Source organism: Pteropus vampyrus, unplaced genomic scaffold, assembly GCF_000151845.1.
Source record: "Pteropus vampyrus isolate Shadow unplaced genomic scaffold, Pvam_2.0 Scaffold113, whole genome shotgun sequence".
In the NCBI taxonomy this organism is placed as follows: domain Eukaryota; kingdom Metazoa; phylum Chordata; class Mammalia; order Chiroptera; family Pteropodidae; genus Pteropus; species Pteropus vampyrus.
In genome coordinates this window covers 2,591,766-2,606,120 of record NW_011888894.1, presented here as the reverse complement: position 1 = coordinate 2,606,120, position 14,355 = coordinate 2,591,766, and the positions used below count along the sequence as shown (strand labels likewise).

Sequence of the window (14,355 nt, the reverse complement as noted above, 5' to 3'; positions counted from 1 at the left end):
GAATAATTACATTTACTATATAGTGTTTTAAAAATGAAATGAGGTACAAGTAGGCCCTCAACAAATATCAGATGCTCTGCCCTACATTGGCTTCTATTTTCTCTCACATCCCCACCCAGGACCCCAACTCAGTTGCTCAGGATTTATAATCCATAATGGTTAAAATTTAGATGCCACATATCTTGACTGATATAAAAAGATTATTTTTAAAAAAATCTCTGTTTCTTCAGCATTTTAGTACAGGGTCTTATGCAAAGATTACTTATTGTACCATCTGGTTACTGAACATTAGCACATATGCTTGCTATGATGATGCAAAAGAGTAGGGAATTGAAAAAAAAAAACATTTTAAACAAAGTGTGGAGTTTAAATGCTTGTTATCAAAATCCAGCGATTAACCTAAATGAGAGGAAAAACCTAGTTTCATAGTTATATAGTCTTAATTATGTATTCACTCCAGCCAATGTATTGCAATCATTTTAATTTGAGTTGCTTCCGGTTTTGCAAAGATAAATTTCTTATCATTTGATATGAGTCAGCTGGACTCCTTTGGTTCCAGAGCTTTCATATAGACTGCAAGAGAACAGAGCAATACTGTACTGTTCAAAGCATAGTCAGGATTTCTGCTCAGGTGGCTGGCTCAGGTGTAAAACAGTTAATATTTCTAACCAAAAAAAATCCCCATCATTCTCATTAGACATTGTTATATTATCTTTGAGTGACCAAATGGTATCACCTGATTTTTTAACCTTTGCGTCCAACCCACCACTTCTAGGATCTAATCCCTTCATCTCAAATTCATTCCTAGACTTAAGAGATAAAAATATGAAACTAGAAACTTGAAATACTTACTAATTAAGCAGTGCATGTCTTGGGAATATCGAGAGTTATCAGGAATTGTGAAGTTTCCATCACAAATTGCCACCTGACTCTCCCCAAATGGCAAAGTGAAGTAGCATAATTTATATAATAAACATCCAAGAGCCTAAAAAAAATAAAGAAAGTAGAATGCTACCAGTGGTTTATTTACCATAACCGTGAATAGGTCTACTGAGAGATTCAGGTACCATCCACATTTACTAGCAGATATAAAAACTATGTACTATTCACCTATTAGTAATTTGAATTCAAAACCCAACGTTACTATTAAGCTGCTTAGTTACATTACTTCTACCATCATTGCCAAGTTGTGCTCCAATAAAGAACAAGTTATTTCAGCTGTTTTGCTCTAAGAACTAGTAACATATATGTGACAACCAGTTAAACAATGGGCAGGTCGCCTAAATAATTTTCACAGAGCTCTAAAGTAATTTTCTTTGATATGCTTCAAGAAGCAGTGGCTGATCACTCCTGAGTTAAGAATAACCCCGAGGGATAAGTAGACAAAGATATGGTACAGTGGCCACACTTGCTATGGCACTGCCTGGATTAAACTTGGGAGTCTGCAGTCGAGACTGCTGATATCTAAGATGTGGATAGGTTAGTTGACACCTACCCAAATGTCTGCCTTCGTAGTGATGATTTTGCCACTGTACAGGTTGACCATTTCTGGTGCTCGATAGGACAGCGTTGTGTATCTACAATCGAGAGATTCATTTTTTGTTAAATATGTCAATAATATAATTTAAAACCAGGAGTAGCAGAAATACACACACACACATACATACATACATACATACATACATACATACATACATACATACATACATACATATGAGAGAAAGAGAGTTAGCTCCCTGGGAGCAATCTGCAGAAGAGAGCATGAAATAGTAATTGTGATAAAATGAAAAGCTGTCCTTGGTATATACCTGTGGCCCTCTAGCAGCAGTCCTAATCTAAGAGTATGTGGGGACCCAGACACTATGGCATTAAATAAACTCTAAAAGCAACTTTTCTTGGGTCCTCAAATAACGAAATCTCTTCCTGTATATCCTTGTTGTCTGATACTATATTTTGCTGATATGTTTTTAAAAATAGTAATCTCATCTAATGTGGCTTGACACAGAGATGTAATACTGGCTGTAACACCCTGGAGAACGGCAGAAAATGGGCCCTGGCTAGGGTGGGAGGTGGATGGATCTTCACTGATAAAATAAGGCTGAAACGACAGTTTTCCTCTTATCTCTGGCTCAAGAAAAGAAGAATATGAGCTCATTTTCAAAGTGAGTGTCTTGGTGTTACCAAGCATGTGACTTGTGCTTCTTGAGTCTCTAGAGCCCAGAAAGTTCAGGTGTCCGTTAGGGCCTTGGACAAAATTATACAGCAAGAGGCCAGCTCTAGGATTGGTTGCCAGGGGTAATGCAGGAAAGGAGAAAGAGGATCACGATATGAGTAGGCACACTAGACTGCTGATTTATTAATAGTAATACTGAGTGCTGTTGCCTGTGAAAAATTCAACACTGGATAACAGGGGAAAATAGGTCAGGTTCTTACTGGAGTCACATTATCTAAAGAAGCTTTTCCTTGTGGAAGTCAGTGATTCAATATCTGTAGAGACATCAATAACCTTACTCACCACTAATTCCACTATACTGCAGGCGAGCTCCTTATGAGAAGGCAGGAATACGCAGCAATTTAGGGTTCAGTAAAAAGCGCATCCAAATGACTAATAATGTTACAGTTGTTGTGATCCCATTTACAAACATCACAGTATGTTTATGGTGTTTATACTACTCAGCTTTTTAAGGGCTATGTGACATAAATCAAAATATCTATGTACGATGACCACAGGCCCATTGATAAGGGCTATGAGAGTCCTTCATTTTACTCAACTCATCAATGACTGTGACTGCCCTCTACATCCTCCACTTAAAGTCAAATAACCCAACTGCCAACACGACACTCTGAGAAGAGGAGTGACTGACTGGCACTATTGTCTTCCCTTTCTGACATTCTCACCCATAAGCTGAAAGGAAAGTTGCTAATCTAATAATGGAAAAAACTCCAAGAAAGGAAGAAAAGCTTACTTCTTAATCTCATCTTCTACTGCATTGACTCCTTCAGTTTGTGGATTCTGGAATTTGTTGGTGGCGCTTCCAAAGTCACACAGGACGTAGTGGCCTCGGTCATGCAAGAGGATATTTTCAACCTGAAAAACATCGCCCCATCATCCATTCCAAGATATCGTTTATTAATGTGTGTGAAATTTTCGTTCTCATTCGCATAAATAAAATATCTCTGATGATCCCATTAATGTGCACAATTAAGTTATTCTCCAAGTATTTCAACAGGGGTCACCCCCCTTGGAACAAAACAAGATGAACAATAATGGGGGAAAATGAGAGCGAAGGTGGCAAAAAGAGGCAACTCCAAAATGAGGAAGCAAGAGTCCCATTTTTTTAGATTTCTAGCCACATTTCTCACCTCTGCAGAAAAAGTCCTCATACTTTCAAGCCTCTGTATTTTTTTCTCTCATGCTCTTCTTTCAGTCTAGAATGCTCTCTATGATACACACCTCTTTACTCAACTATCAAAATCCTTCTCCTCTTTCAAATTCCAGTTTAAATGCCATCTTTTCTTTGAAACCTTTCTCAGACCCCCACTCAGACAAACGCCACTCCTTCCCTGTGTTCCTTCAGTACTCTGTTCTTCCCGATATCAATTATTTCACTTGGGCCTTATAAATACGTACATTAATTTCTTTACTACAAGAGATTAGAGTTTCCAGAATTAGTACATATTTGCTGTATTTTAGTCACTTCTCAAAGTGATTAAAGGTCTGTAGGCAAATGTATACTTTTCCTGTTGATGTATTATCTTTGTCTTTTTATAGATGAATTCTTTGGGCAGTGAGTTAGGAGTGTGGGATAGAAGGGAGCTTACAAAGACCAGAACCTAGAAAAATCCCTGGTATCAAAGGCTCTGCTAATGAAATAACAACTCTAAAACGGCAAGCACTACTGTACTCAAGATGTATTGATTAATTTTTGGTATAGGTACATTGAGCTGACTAGTATGTTCATAGGACAGACCTGGCTATGTGTGGGCAGTAAAATGACAGCCAAAAAATCTTGTTAGACCAATAAGTCTGCAGTCTCCATTGTTGTTTTTGTCTTCAGCCTTCCAAAGGCAAGAGTAGACTGTAAGCACCTTAAGGATAAGCACAGGTACCTGCAGTCTTCTCTACCATTGCCTAATGTAGTGTTTGACACAGAAAATGTTGACTGGAATAAAATTAAAAATACCCAGGCCTTACTATTGCTACCACTTCTTTTAAAAATATCTAGTCAATTATGAGTCTCTTGTTTCTATACTTGCTTCTAAACTTTAATTCTTATAAAAATATTATATATTATAAAATATTTTATAGTTTGTGCAAATCCAATACCTAAAGTTTTTGCTGCAAACTGATTCTATAGTTGTTTCTTATTCCACTGAGTCTCACCCATGGTAGTGTTGTAAGGGGTATTGTCATTGTTGTTAACTCGTGTTCCTTAGAATTTATCTGTGGAAAGCCTTTGAGGCCTGAGTGTAAAGTCTATTGTTGTTCCAGAGAGGATATGCTCATGCATCTGGGGCACTAATAACCTGTAATCACTTTAATCTAGAATTCTGACCTTGAGATTTTTTAGCCACACAGGCAGTGTGAACTATGGCCATCAATTGGTGTGGATATGCTCTTGTTGCTAACAATTCTCAGGGGAAACTCATTCCCCAGAGATGAGGCTGCAGCAGGCAAATATGTCCATCATCTACAGCTTTTTATAAAGCTCATTAGTTTAATCTAGTTACACAAAATTAAACGGTCAAGCCATCCTGAACATTTACTCACTTTAAGAATCTCAAGTAATTCCAACAAAGCAACACTAATATTTCCAATCTAATTTAGAGGTTATAAAAACAATAGCTATCATTACTGAGCTTTTACTATTATGAGTACTACTATATCGGCACTTTACATGGATTATTTCAATCCTCATAATAACAATATGATAATGTCCCCATTTTACAGATGGGAAAGTAAGGCTCACAGTGATTAAGCCAGGAAGTGAATCTCGGCAATCTAACTCTATGAGGGACAGGCAGAAAGCAGGTTAGAAGGAGAGCAATTACTCAAGGCCCCTGTCCTTATCCTCCAACCCTTGTAGAGGAGATGACTATACTCACCCTATATAGTGGATAGCAACTTAAGGACAGGGCTACCTTCATTCCTTAGGTTCAGACATGCCCCTATAATAGGAATCTAGTCAATGAGGAACCAAGTGTCTAAATACTGGCCAGGCTGATTTGCTCAAAGTTTCCTAAGCATTCCCTACATTGCCTAATTTGTCCTTTTATTCAATTGCTCACATTCCACTAGTCAAATCCCGGCCATTCTTCAAATCTTTGCCGGAGTCCTAACGCCTCAGTAAAAACTTCCATGGCTATCCTACAAAATCTACAGAATCTGCTGTCTCTAGGAGAGGCTAACAAAGTAAGCCCTTCAGGCCAAACCAAGCCATTTCCTATCCTTTAGTTTCTGGCTGCTTTCAAATTCTAACAGCAGAGTTGAACAGTTAAGACAGACTGTATGCCAACAAGCCTAAAATTTTACTATCTGGCCCTCTACAAAAAAGCTTACCAACCGCGGTCTATAATTATACCCAGTCCAGTATTTTACACACACAGGGACCCCCAGATCCCTTATACGGCATCATTCAGCAACAATTTTCCTTCCTGGCCTTATGCATCTTACGGGGCTCATGTGAAACTACACTTCTGTTGTACATATGCAGTTCCTTCCCAGATCGGTTTCTATACTTTTAATGCTGGAATGTATGATCTAGAAAACTGAAAAGTTAACTCACATCAAGACACAAAACAAGGTAGTTCTAGAGACCAAATTCATGGGAAGGTGGAGAACTAAGTAGACAAAGGACAGATAAAGATAAGGCACATTGGGGATTTTTTTCCTCACCTTAAAAACTAGGTTGGTATTTCTGGTTAATTCCAGAGTGGCAGCACTCAAAAGGTACACTACATCCAACCTGGTGCCCACCTCAGCTTTCTCCCTCTCTCACACAAAGATAACATTGTATAAAACTATATTTAAGGAAAACCAGTTAAACATCAAGGGTGTGTACAAAAGTAGACAAGAGGGTTAGCAATATCAATTGGGGAAAAGCTTTTTCAATATCAAAACAATATCAATGCAGGTAAAAACAATAATTCCTGCTCTGGCTACTTTGTGAGTTTGTTGGGAGGATCGAATGAGATTACAAAAGTGAAATTGCTTGGCAGGAGCTGCCTTAGTGCTTGCTACATGCTCTGTAACCTCAGTCTGTCCCTATGACTTGTAACACCTGTGAAAATCTCCATGCTCAAGCTGACTACTGCCTCCCATCATCAGCACCACCATCATCCGCCAAACATTAAAATAGAGTGTGGTATGTGGCAACCACGGTGGCCTTGGGGTTCAGAAGACCTCAGGGACTATTTTAGATGTTTGACCTTAGACAAATCTTCAAAGTTCTCTGGGCTTGTTTCTCATCTGTAAAGTAAAACTGATAATATTTCTATCATTGTTGTTATTTATGAAGCAAGTCAGCGAATGCACATGAAAGCAAACTGTCAATCTCCCTATTAAATGTAATCTGTTATTATTATTCATTTCTTAAAGAAACACATTCGAACTCCTACTATATATCAAGTACTTTTCTAGGTTCTGAGAATAAGGCTGTCAACAAATTAAAGCTTATCTTTTCATTGAGCTTACCGTCCAGTTGAGGATAATAAGAAAATAAGTAAAATTGACCGGTAGTGATAAACCTTAAGAAAAAGAACCCAGCAGTTAAATATATGTAAAGTAAAAAGGATGCCATTGTAAATAGCACAGTCGGGGAAAGTCACTCTGATGAGGGGAACAGACTGGAATGAAGACAGGAGCAGCCATGCACCACTGTGGGGAGGTGCATTCTAAGCAGAAAACAGCCAGCACAAAGGTGCTGAGCTGGGAGCATGCTTGAGGTGTTTGAGGCACAGAGGCAGGCCTCTGTGGCTGGAACAGCACTGTGCTGGGCACTGGTACTGCAAAGAAAACAAAAAACATGGCACTTGACATAATATGGGCTAGCACACTTATGACTAGGGCGAAATGGGCCGTAAAGGCCTTAGATAAGTGAAACTGGTAATAGGAACAAAAGCACAGTGGCAGGAGTGATCACAAAAACAACGGTATCAGCAACGAATAGCATTTACTACGTGCTAGATGCTGCCCCATGCACTTTTTATCTATAGTATTTCATGAAATTCTTACACAGCTTTATTGTCCCCACTTAACGAATGAGGAAACGGAGTTAAGTTATTTAAGGTGCCTGAGGCCACAAGACTGGTAAGGCAGGAGTTGGGCTGGGGCTGCCTGACTGTCCTTGTTCTACGGGTGTGATCCCATACCCACTGCACTAATGTGCATTATGCAGTTAAAGAACATGGACAGTTCAGACTGGAGAAAGAGAAGAGAGCAGGAGGGGAGACAACCAGAGAAAGAGGGCAAATTAAAGAAGGCTACGAGGGAGCCACTCCACATTTTCAACAGTCAGTAGCAGATGAGAAGAGGTATTTTAGGAAGGTTAGCAGGGTGACAGATGAGGGAGAAAAAGAAAGGAGAAAATGAGGACAGGTGCAGTCATCCAGGTGTGAGGTGACTAGGGCCAGATCTAGACTAGGGCCAAGAGGGATTAAATGAGATTATGGAGGTGGAGAACCAACTGGATATTCAGACACCTTCTTCTGAAAACCTCAGATAACTTGCATGGTGACTGTTTTTGGCAACGTCCCTTTTAGGATATAAGCCTAACACTGGTTACCATTGCTTACAGTCCTCAGATCTTTCAGCTCTTTAAAAGTTAATATTGCTACCTTACTTCCCAACCTATTGGCTTAAGAGTGTCATTCAAGTTGTCCCTCCCAAATTCAGCTTACAGCTTTAGCTAAAGGGTCTAGAAAGCCACCTCCTACTGACTTCTTCATTTTGACATTATTTCAAACAGATATGGCATTCGGGCGTTTCAGTCGCAGAATTTATTACCATTGGAAATTCTGGAGGATTAGGTAAATGCAAGTTTTCAAACCTATGATTCCAAAAATAGGACAAGAATCTTCATCTTATTGTACTTTATTAGATCAAAATCTCTTTTCTGACAAAAGAGATATTCATGACTTTTTCAATTTCTATGTACTTACTAAGTCTTAACCTTCGTGCCCTTTCTTAAGTGCTAGAACAAACAACATGGTACAATACAACAAAATCAAACAAATAAAAAACCAAAATGGGAGTAAAAGCCTTAGCCTTTGTTCTGGTTTGATCAGCTGTGCAGGTCACCACCTTTCTGGACAGAGGTCACCTCACTGGTCAAAGGAGAGAGCTGGCTTAGGTGACCTTCCCAGTCTGTGACTCCATGATCTGTAATAATAATCTCTTATCCTTCCTCAGAGAAATAAAAATTTTTAATGGGAGAAAAAATTAAAATGTGAATGTATTTGAGGAAAGACCACTATAAAGGACAGCACCTTCATTACTGTCAGTTTTAGAGCACAAGCTGCCTGAGGACCAGGACTGAAAGGAGGACCACAAAGGTGGCAGGCTGGGCAAGAGGGGTTTGTCTCAGCTCTGCAAGCAGCAAGAGACCCCACACAGGGCGGCACTGGCTCAACAAGGGGGTCCACAGCTGGCTTGGCTTGTACTCTTCTCGTGTCTCACTTTTATTCACAGTGGTGCCTCCTCACCCAGTAGAAAAGCTGCTTACAGAGAAGCAACCAAGAGACCAGCAACCAGAACTTTCTCTGGATAACAGAATAAAGAACTTCTTGGCACTGGCTACCACTAAGACTGTGGTGGCTGGTTCTTCCAGTGACACAGGGCTCGGAGTGGCCCAGGCTATGTGATACAATGACACGGCCAGGGCAAACAGGAGATATGTGGGGACATTTCACTCACTCATACCTTAGGAAGTTGGTGGTACAGCAGGCAAATGTGACTGCTCATTGTGCACATACCGGTAGGAACCAACAAAATCTACCATGCTAACAAAAGCACCAAGTGTACAATTTGGGCAGTTGTGGAAGGCTTCAATCAAAACATCCAGGAGTTAACTAAAATCAACTGCGACAGGACTCCTCTAGACAATCACAACTGAGGCCTCCTCCCAGGGGCCCATTTACATTCTTTACTTTCAAAGTAGAGGAGGGAGGGAACCACTACCGGATACCTGGCGGCATAACTAAGAGTCTTCAAAATCAATTAAAACAGAAGGACAGAGCCAATACAGTGCTCCCAGTGCAGTGCCACCTCTCAGTAACAGAGGCATGAGGGCAGGCTGGGAACAGGACACAGCTGGCCTCTTGCTCATGCCACGCCCTCACCCTCTGATCCAGTTTGCTCCACATTCCTCTGCTGAGACATCTCACAGGCTCAGTGCAGTGAAGGAAGGGTCTGGGACTCCTGCTGCCTGGGCCCAAGCACTGGCCTTCTCTGTGTCCCCAGGGAAGAACTGGGCTCTGTACCTCAGGTTCCTATCACTGGGAGACACTTATCCACACCTCACAGCAGCACTGTGAACACCACAGGGCATTAATATGATGTGAATGTGTAAACTGGGTAGGTATTATTTATGGGTATGACATGATTATCATTTTGCCTCATTTCATCCAATAAATGTTTACAAACTTAAAAATAATGGAAGATTTTGTTTAAGAACATGAGAACAGCACTCTGTAAAGCAGTGGTCCCCAACCTTTTTTGGCCCCGGGGACTGGTGCTCCTATGAGAATCGAATGCCTGATGAACTGAGGTGGAGCTGAGGTGGTGATGCTAGCGCTGGGGAGTGGCTGCAAATACAGATGAAACTTCACTCACTGGTCTGCTGCTCATCTCCTGCCGTGCGGCCAGGTTCCTAATAGGCCACAGACCAGTACTGGTCCATGGCCCCGGGGGTTGGGGAACCCTGCTCTAAAGAATGCTGTAAGGCTCTCTCTGCCTCCTCCCTTTGCTCTCACCTCTGTGCCCTCTCAGGACTTACTGTGCCAGGGATGTGCCTGGACAGTGACATGCACACTCTCATTTAACCCTCCCACAAGCCTAACAAACCTGGCACTATTATCTCCACTTCACAGATGAGGAAACCGAGGCTCTGAGGCTAAGTAAATTAGAGCAACCAAAGAGCCTGAGGAGGAGCCAGGGAGAACACACTGTCACCGAGGTCAAGGGAGAATTTGGTTACAGGAGGAGAACACAGGGACTGAAGTATCCTTTGCATCCGGCAATATGAACAACACTGCATGCTCATCTCTCATAGTGCTTACGATTCTGTGGGTACAAATCACACTATGAGTGCTAGAGAATCAGAGTTCCAATATGAAATTAAACCCCATATGACATGGGGGGAGAATGGGGCTCCAGAGAGGCCAGAACTCATACAATTCACAGAAGTAATTCACAGAAGTAGTGCCCACACTCACAGACCAGTGCTGGTGCTGCCCAGCCATGCTTCTCCCTATTCCTTTGCCCCTCACAAACCTTTCTCCAAGACAGCAGGGAGAGAGATCAATTCCTAAAATGTTAGTACCACTGTTTGTTTATTTTATTTGTTTGTTTATTTGTTTGTTTATATTTTTTTAGGCAAGGGAACCCCTGGTTGACCTCACAGATTGCAAGGACCTTGTCAGCTTACAATCCCTTATTTTTTTATTTATTTTTTACACCTACAGCACCTGGTCTTCCTAGGTGGTCTCCCATTCAAGTACTAACCAGGCCTGACTCTGCTTAGGTTCCGAGATCAGACGGGATCAGGCTTGTTCAGGGTAACATGGCCATAGACTTGTTTGTTTATTTTGAAATATATGCTAATAGGCCCCAAAATTTCACTCACTGTTAAAGGCAACAGCTGAAAAAAATGTCAATACATACTCAGAGCAGTGGCCAGCAGTCACTCTACTCTGATTTGCAACCTGCCACACACTGGGGCCTTACATCCCACCTTATCCTCAAATACCCTGTTGTTCCCTTCTCTAGGCTTTGCTCTCTGCCTGAAATGTCCTCATCCTCTCTGCAACCACGCACGTCACACTAGTCCTTCGAAATCTCACTTTTCCAGAAGATTCTAACTACTACTACCTGATTTCGCTATCTGATCATACATTAAGCCATTTGATTTTCATCTATTCATCACTCCGTTTTATAAAGTTTTAGTCTACGGCCATGCTACCCTGAACAAGCCTGATCCCGTCTGATCTCGGAAGCTAAGCAGAGTCAGGCCTGGTTAGTACTTGGATGGGAGACCACCTAGGAAGATCTGTGCTGTAGGCGTAAAAATAAATTAAAAAATAAGGGATTGTAAGCTGACAAGGTCCTTGCAATCTGTGAGATCAACCAAGGGCTGCCTCACCTAAAAAATAAATAAATAAAGTTTTGTATTTCATTTATTTCTCTTTCAAGTCTAAAAATTTCATTTATAAGTCCTTTCTCCAGTACTTTAAACGTCTTGAGAGTTAGGGCCACATTATTGTATCTGTACCACCTTCCACAGAATTATGTACTTGTACTTTGCTAGGCTCATAACATTAACGGGGATGTATTCTCCTTTTTTTTACTCAGAAAAAAGACTGACTGTGGACAGAGGAACACTGGAGAAGGATGTCTAAGGCTTCTGGAGGTATGTACCTACCTTCCTGAAAGCCTACTGCTTTAGTACAGAAATGCCAGTATGTATGTACCACTTCACACCCACTAGGGATGGATTAAAAAAAAAAGACAATAACAATTGTTTATGAAGATGTGGAGAAACTGGAATCCTTGTATATTGATTACTGCATATAAACTGGAGCAGCCACTTTGGAAAACAGTTTGGCAATTTGTCAAAAAGGTGAACGTAGTTACCATATGACCCAGCAATTCCACACCTAGGTATATACACTCAAAAGAACTGAAAACATATGCCCACATAAAAACTAGCAGATGGGTATTCATAGTAGCTTTATTCATAACAGCCAAAGTAGAAACAACTTAAATGTCCATCAACTGACGAATGGATAAACAAAATGTGGTATAGCCACACAATGGAATATTCTGCTATAAGGAATGCTAGAACATAGATGAACTTTGAAAACATTCTAGGTAAAAGAAGTCAGATGCAAGAGGTCATATATTGTATGAGCCCGTTTACAAGAAATGTCTGGAACAGGCAATAGAAAGTAGATTGATTAGTGGTTGCCCGGGGCTGGGGTGAGAGGGCCTGAAGAGTGATCGCTACCAGACACAGGGTTTCTTTTGGGGAGAATGAAATGTTCTGGAATTCGATATTCGTGATGGTTGCACAGCCTTGTAAATATACTAAAAGCCACTGAATCATACTCTTTAAAAGGTTGACTTTATGGTATGTGAATCATATCAATTTTTTTTAATGGCTAAAAAATAAAAAAATAAAACAAAACCAACCAGAAATGCCAGTATGCTGCTGTGATTCTCAAACTTTAGAATATACAAAAACCACTTGGGGGTGGCTTATTAAGATATAAATTCCTGAGCCTCCCTGACACCACCACGAAAATTACAGCCCAATAGATTTGGCGTGGAACCCAGCAGACTATACTTAACAAACACACCAGGGGACACTAATGCAAGTTATTAGCCATGAAGCATATTTCTCAAAACATACATATAACGAAAAGAAACTGTAATTTAGAATCAGAAGAGTTGGATTCAAATTCTGGTATTGCTCCTTCCTAGTTATATGACCTTAGGCAAGTAACGTAACCCCTCTGCTCCTGAGTTTCCTCAATTACAGAATGTAAGGAAGAATGCCTCCGTCCAAAGGGAGACTGTACACAAAGTGTCTAGCAGGGTACATGGCACCCAGTCGATGCTCCATAAATGCTAGCGAATCCTAGCCGGGTGCCAATTCCATTCGACAAACATTGTCAAGTGACTACATTATGAAAGGCCCAGTGCAAAGAGATGGTAATTAGTGCAACAAATATTCAAAATAATTAATGAATTTTGCAAAATATGAAATAGAGTTTAAAGATCAAGCATCCATGCTTCAATTAGCATATTACTTTTCAGGATCCTGGAAAAGTGAATTTGAAAATATATCAGAAAAAACAAAACAAAACACGTTCAGGGATTTGATGATTATAAAGAATTTCTGAAGGCTACTTCAATCATAAAATTGATACCTATACTGTACTGTTACTTCTTTTTTTCCTTTGTATTTTCTCTCCCCAAGCAGAATGTAAGCTTGGAATTTAGGACCAAACTTCTCCTGCATCCCCATAGTGCCCACCTCATCGCTGAGACAGAAAGAAAACACTTTTAAGAACACATTTAATGAAACAGTGTGGTCTGTTACCTTTAGGTCACGGTGGATAATAGGAGTTTTGCACTGATGGAGGCGGGCAACAGCTTCACAGGTGTCACAAAATATCTGGAGCACTTCATTCTCTGTAAAACCGGTTTGCAGGCGTTGGTTCATCAGGTTGACCACCTGGCCTCCTGAGAGGGGTGCAGAGCAAAGGGGAGGTTATAAACATTCAGACTCTTCACTTACCCAAGAGATGAATGGCTGTCCACACAGCAGCAACCTGGATGAAGGGAACAGAGCTAAACACTGAGCCAGGACTAAAACCCAGGTATCTTGATTCCCAGCCTGGGATGTTTTCTTAAAATCCAGGGCTTCCTCTAATGTATCAAAAATAGTTTCCTTAATTGTAAAGCACTCTAGACGTGAGCTGCCCTCATTATGTCTTCAAGATCAGTTGTAGAACTGACCACATGGTCCTGCTATAGTTGTCTGGTTACACTGTCCCTGCTGTGTATGGGACAAGGCCACAGGTTCAACTTGCTGTATCTTTTAGTAAGAATCCAACTGCATAGTAGACACTGGGAGAAGGAAAAAGACAGCTTTATAGTCTATCCTTTAGGAACAGCCTGGTCTCTCTGGCTTCACTACTTGCCTGACCTGTAGAAATGTTATACCAACATTTAATCCCCAGGACTAAAAGACTGATGGCCTCACAAAATCAGCCAGATCCTTGGATGTTCCTATTGCCTCATCTCTAAACATTTTACTGTCCAAAAAGAAATGGGCAGGAGGAAACAAATCGTCAAGTTCAAATTTGGCAGTATTTTATAAAATCAGGTTAACAGTTATTACAGTAAAGGCTGAAATTATTGGTTAACATCACATTTTTGAGATAAGCAACATATTTAATTTATGGACAGAATCTTTAAAGGTACCAAAAATGTTAGTGGAAGTTAAGGGTTACTGCAAAACAGTGAGACAGTGACCCAAGCTTGTAAGTGGCAGCTGTCGAGGCCAAAAAAGTCAAACCTCCAAACAATGGCTATATGAAATGCAGTCAACTCTGACTAAACTAATGCTA

At 40.6% G+C, this 14,355-nt stretch overlaps 1 protein-coding gene and 2 pseudogenes across 3 annotated transcripts in view; 1 reads left to right on the top strand and 2 right to left on the bottom strand.

Moving 5' to 3' along the window:
- AAK1 (AP2 associated kinase 1) overlaps positions 1-14,355 on the bottom strand; it is a 150,869-nt gene that overhangs the window by 49,539 nt on the left and 86,975 nt on the right. For all 3 annotated transcript variants that reach the window (XM_023533832.1, XM_023533833.1, XM_023533834.1), the window contains exons 5-8: positions 13,323-13,465; positions 2,967-3,088; positions 1,496-1,577; positions 853-985 (exon numbers count right to left, since the gene is read on the bottom strand). In XM_023533832.1, coding sequence (XP_023389600.1) covers positions 853-985; positions 1,496-1,577; positions 2,967-3,088; positions 13,323-13,465 — 480 coding nt within the window. The remainder of the gene's footprint in view (positions 1-852; positions 986-1,495; positions 1,578-2,966; positions 3,089-13,322; positions 13,466-14,355) is intronic.
- Positions 10,675-10,793, bottom strand: LOC111743423 (annotated as a pseudogene).
- Positions 11,164-11,281, top strand: LOC111743425 (annotated as a pseudogene).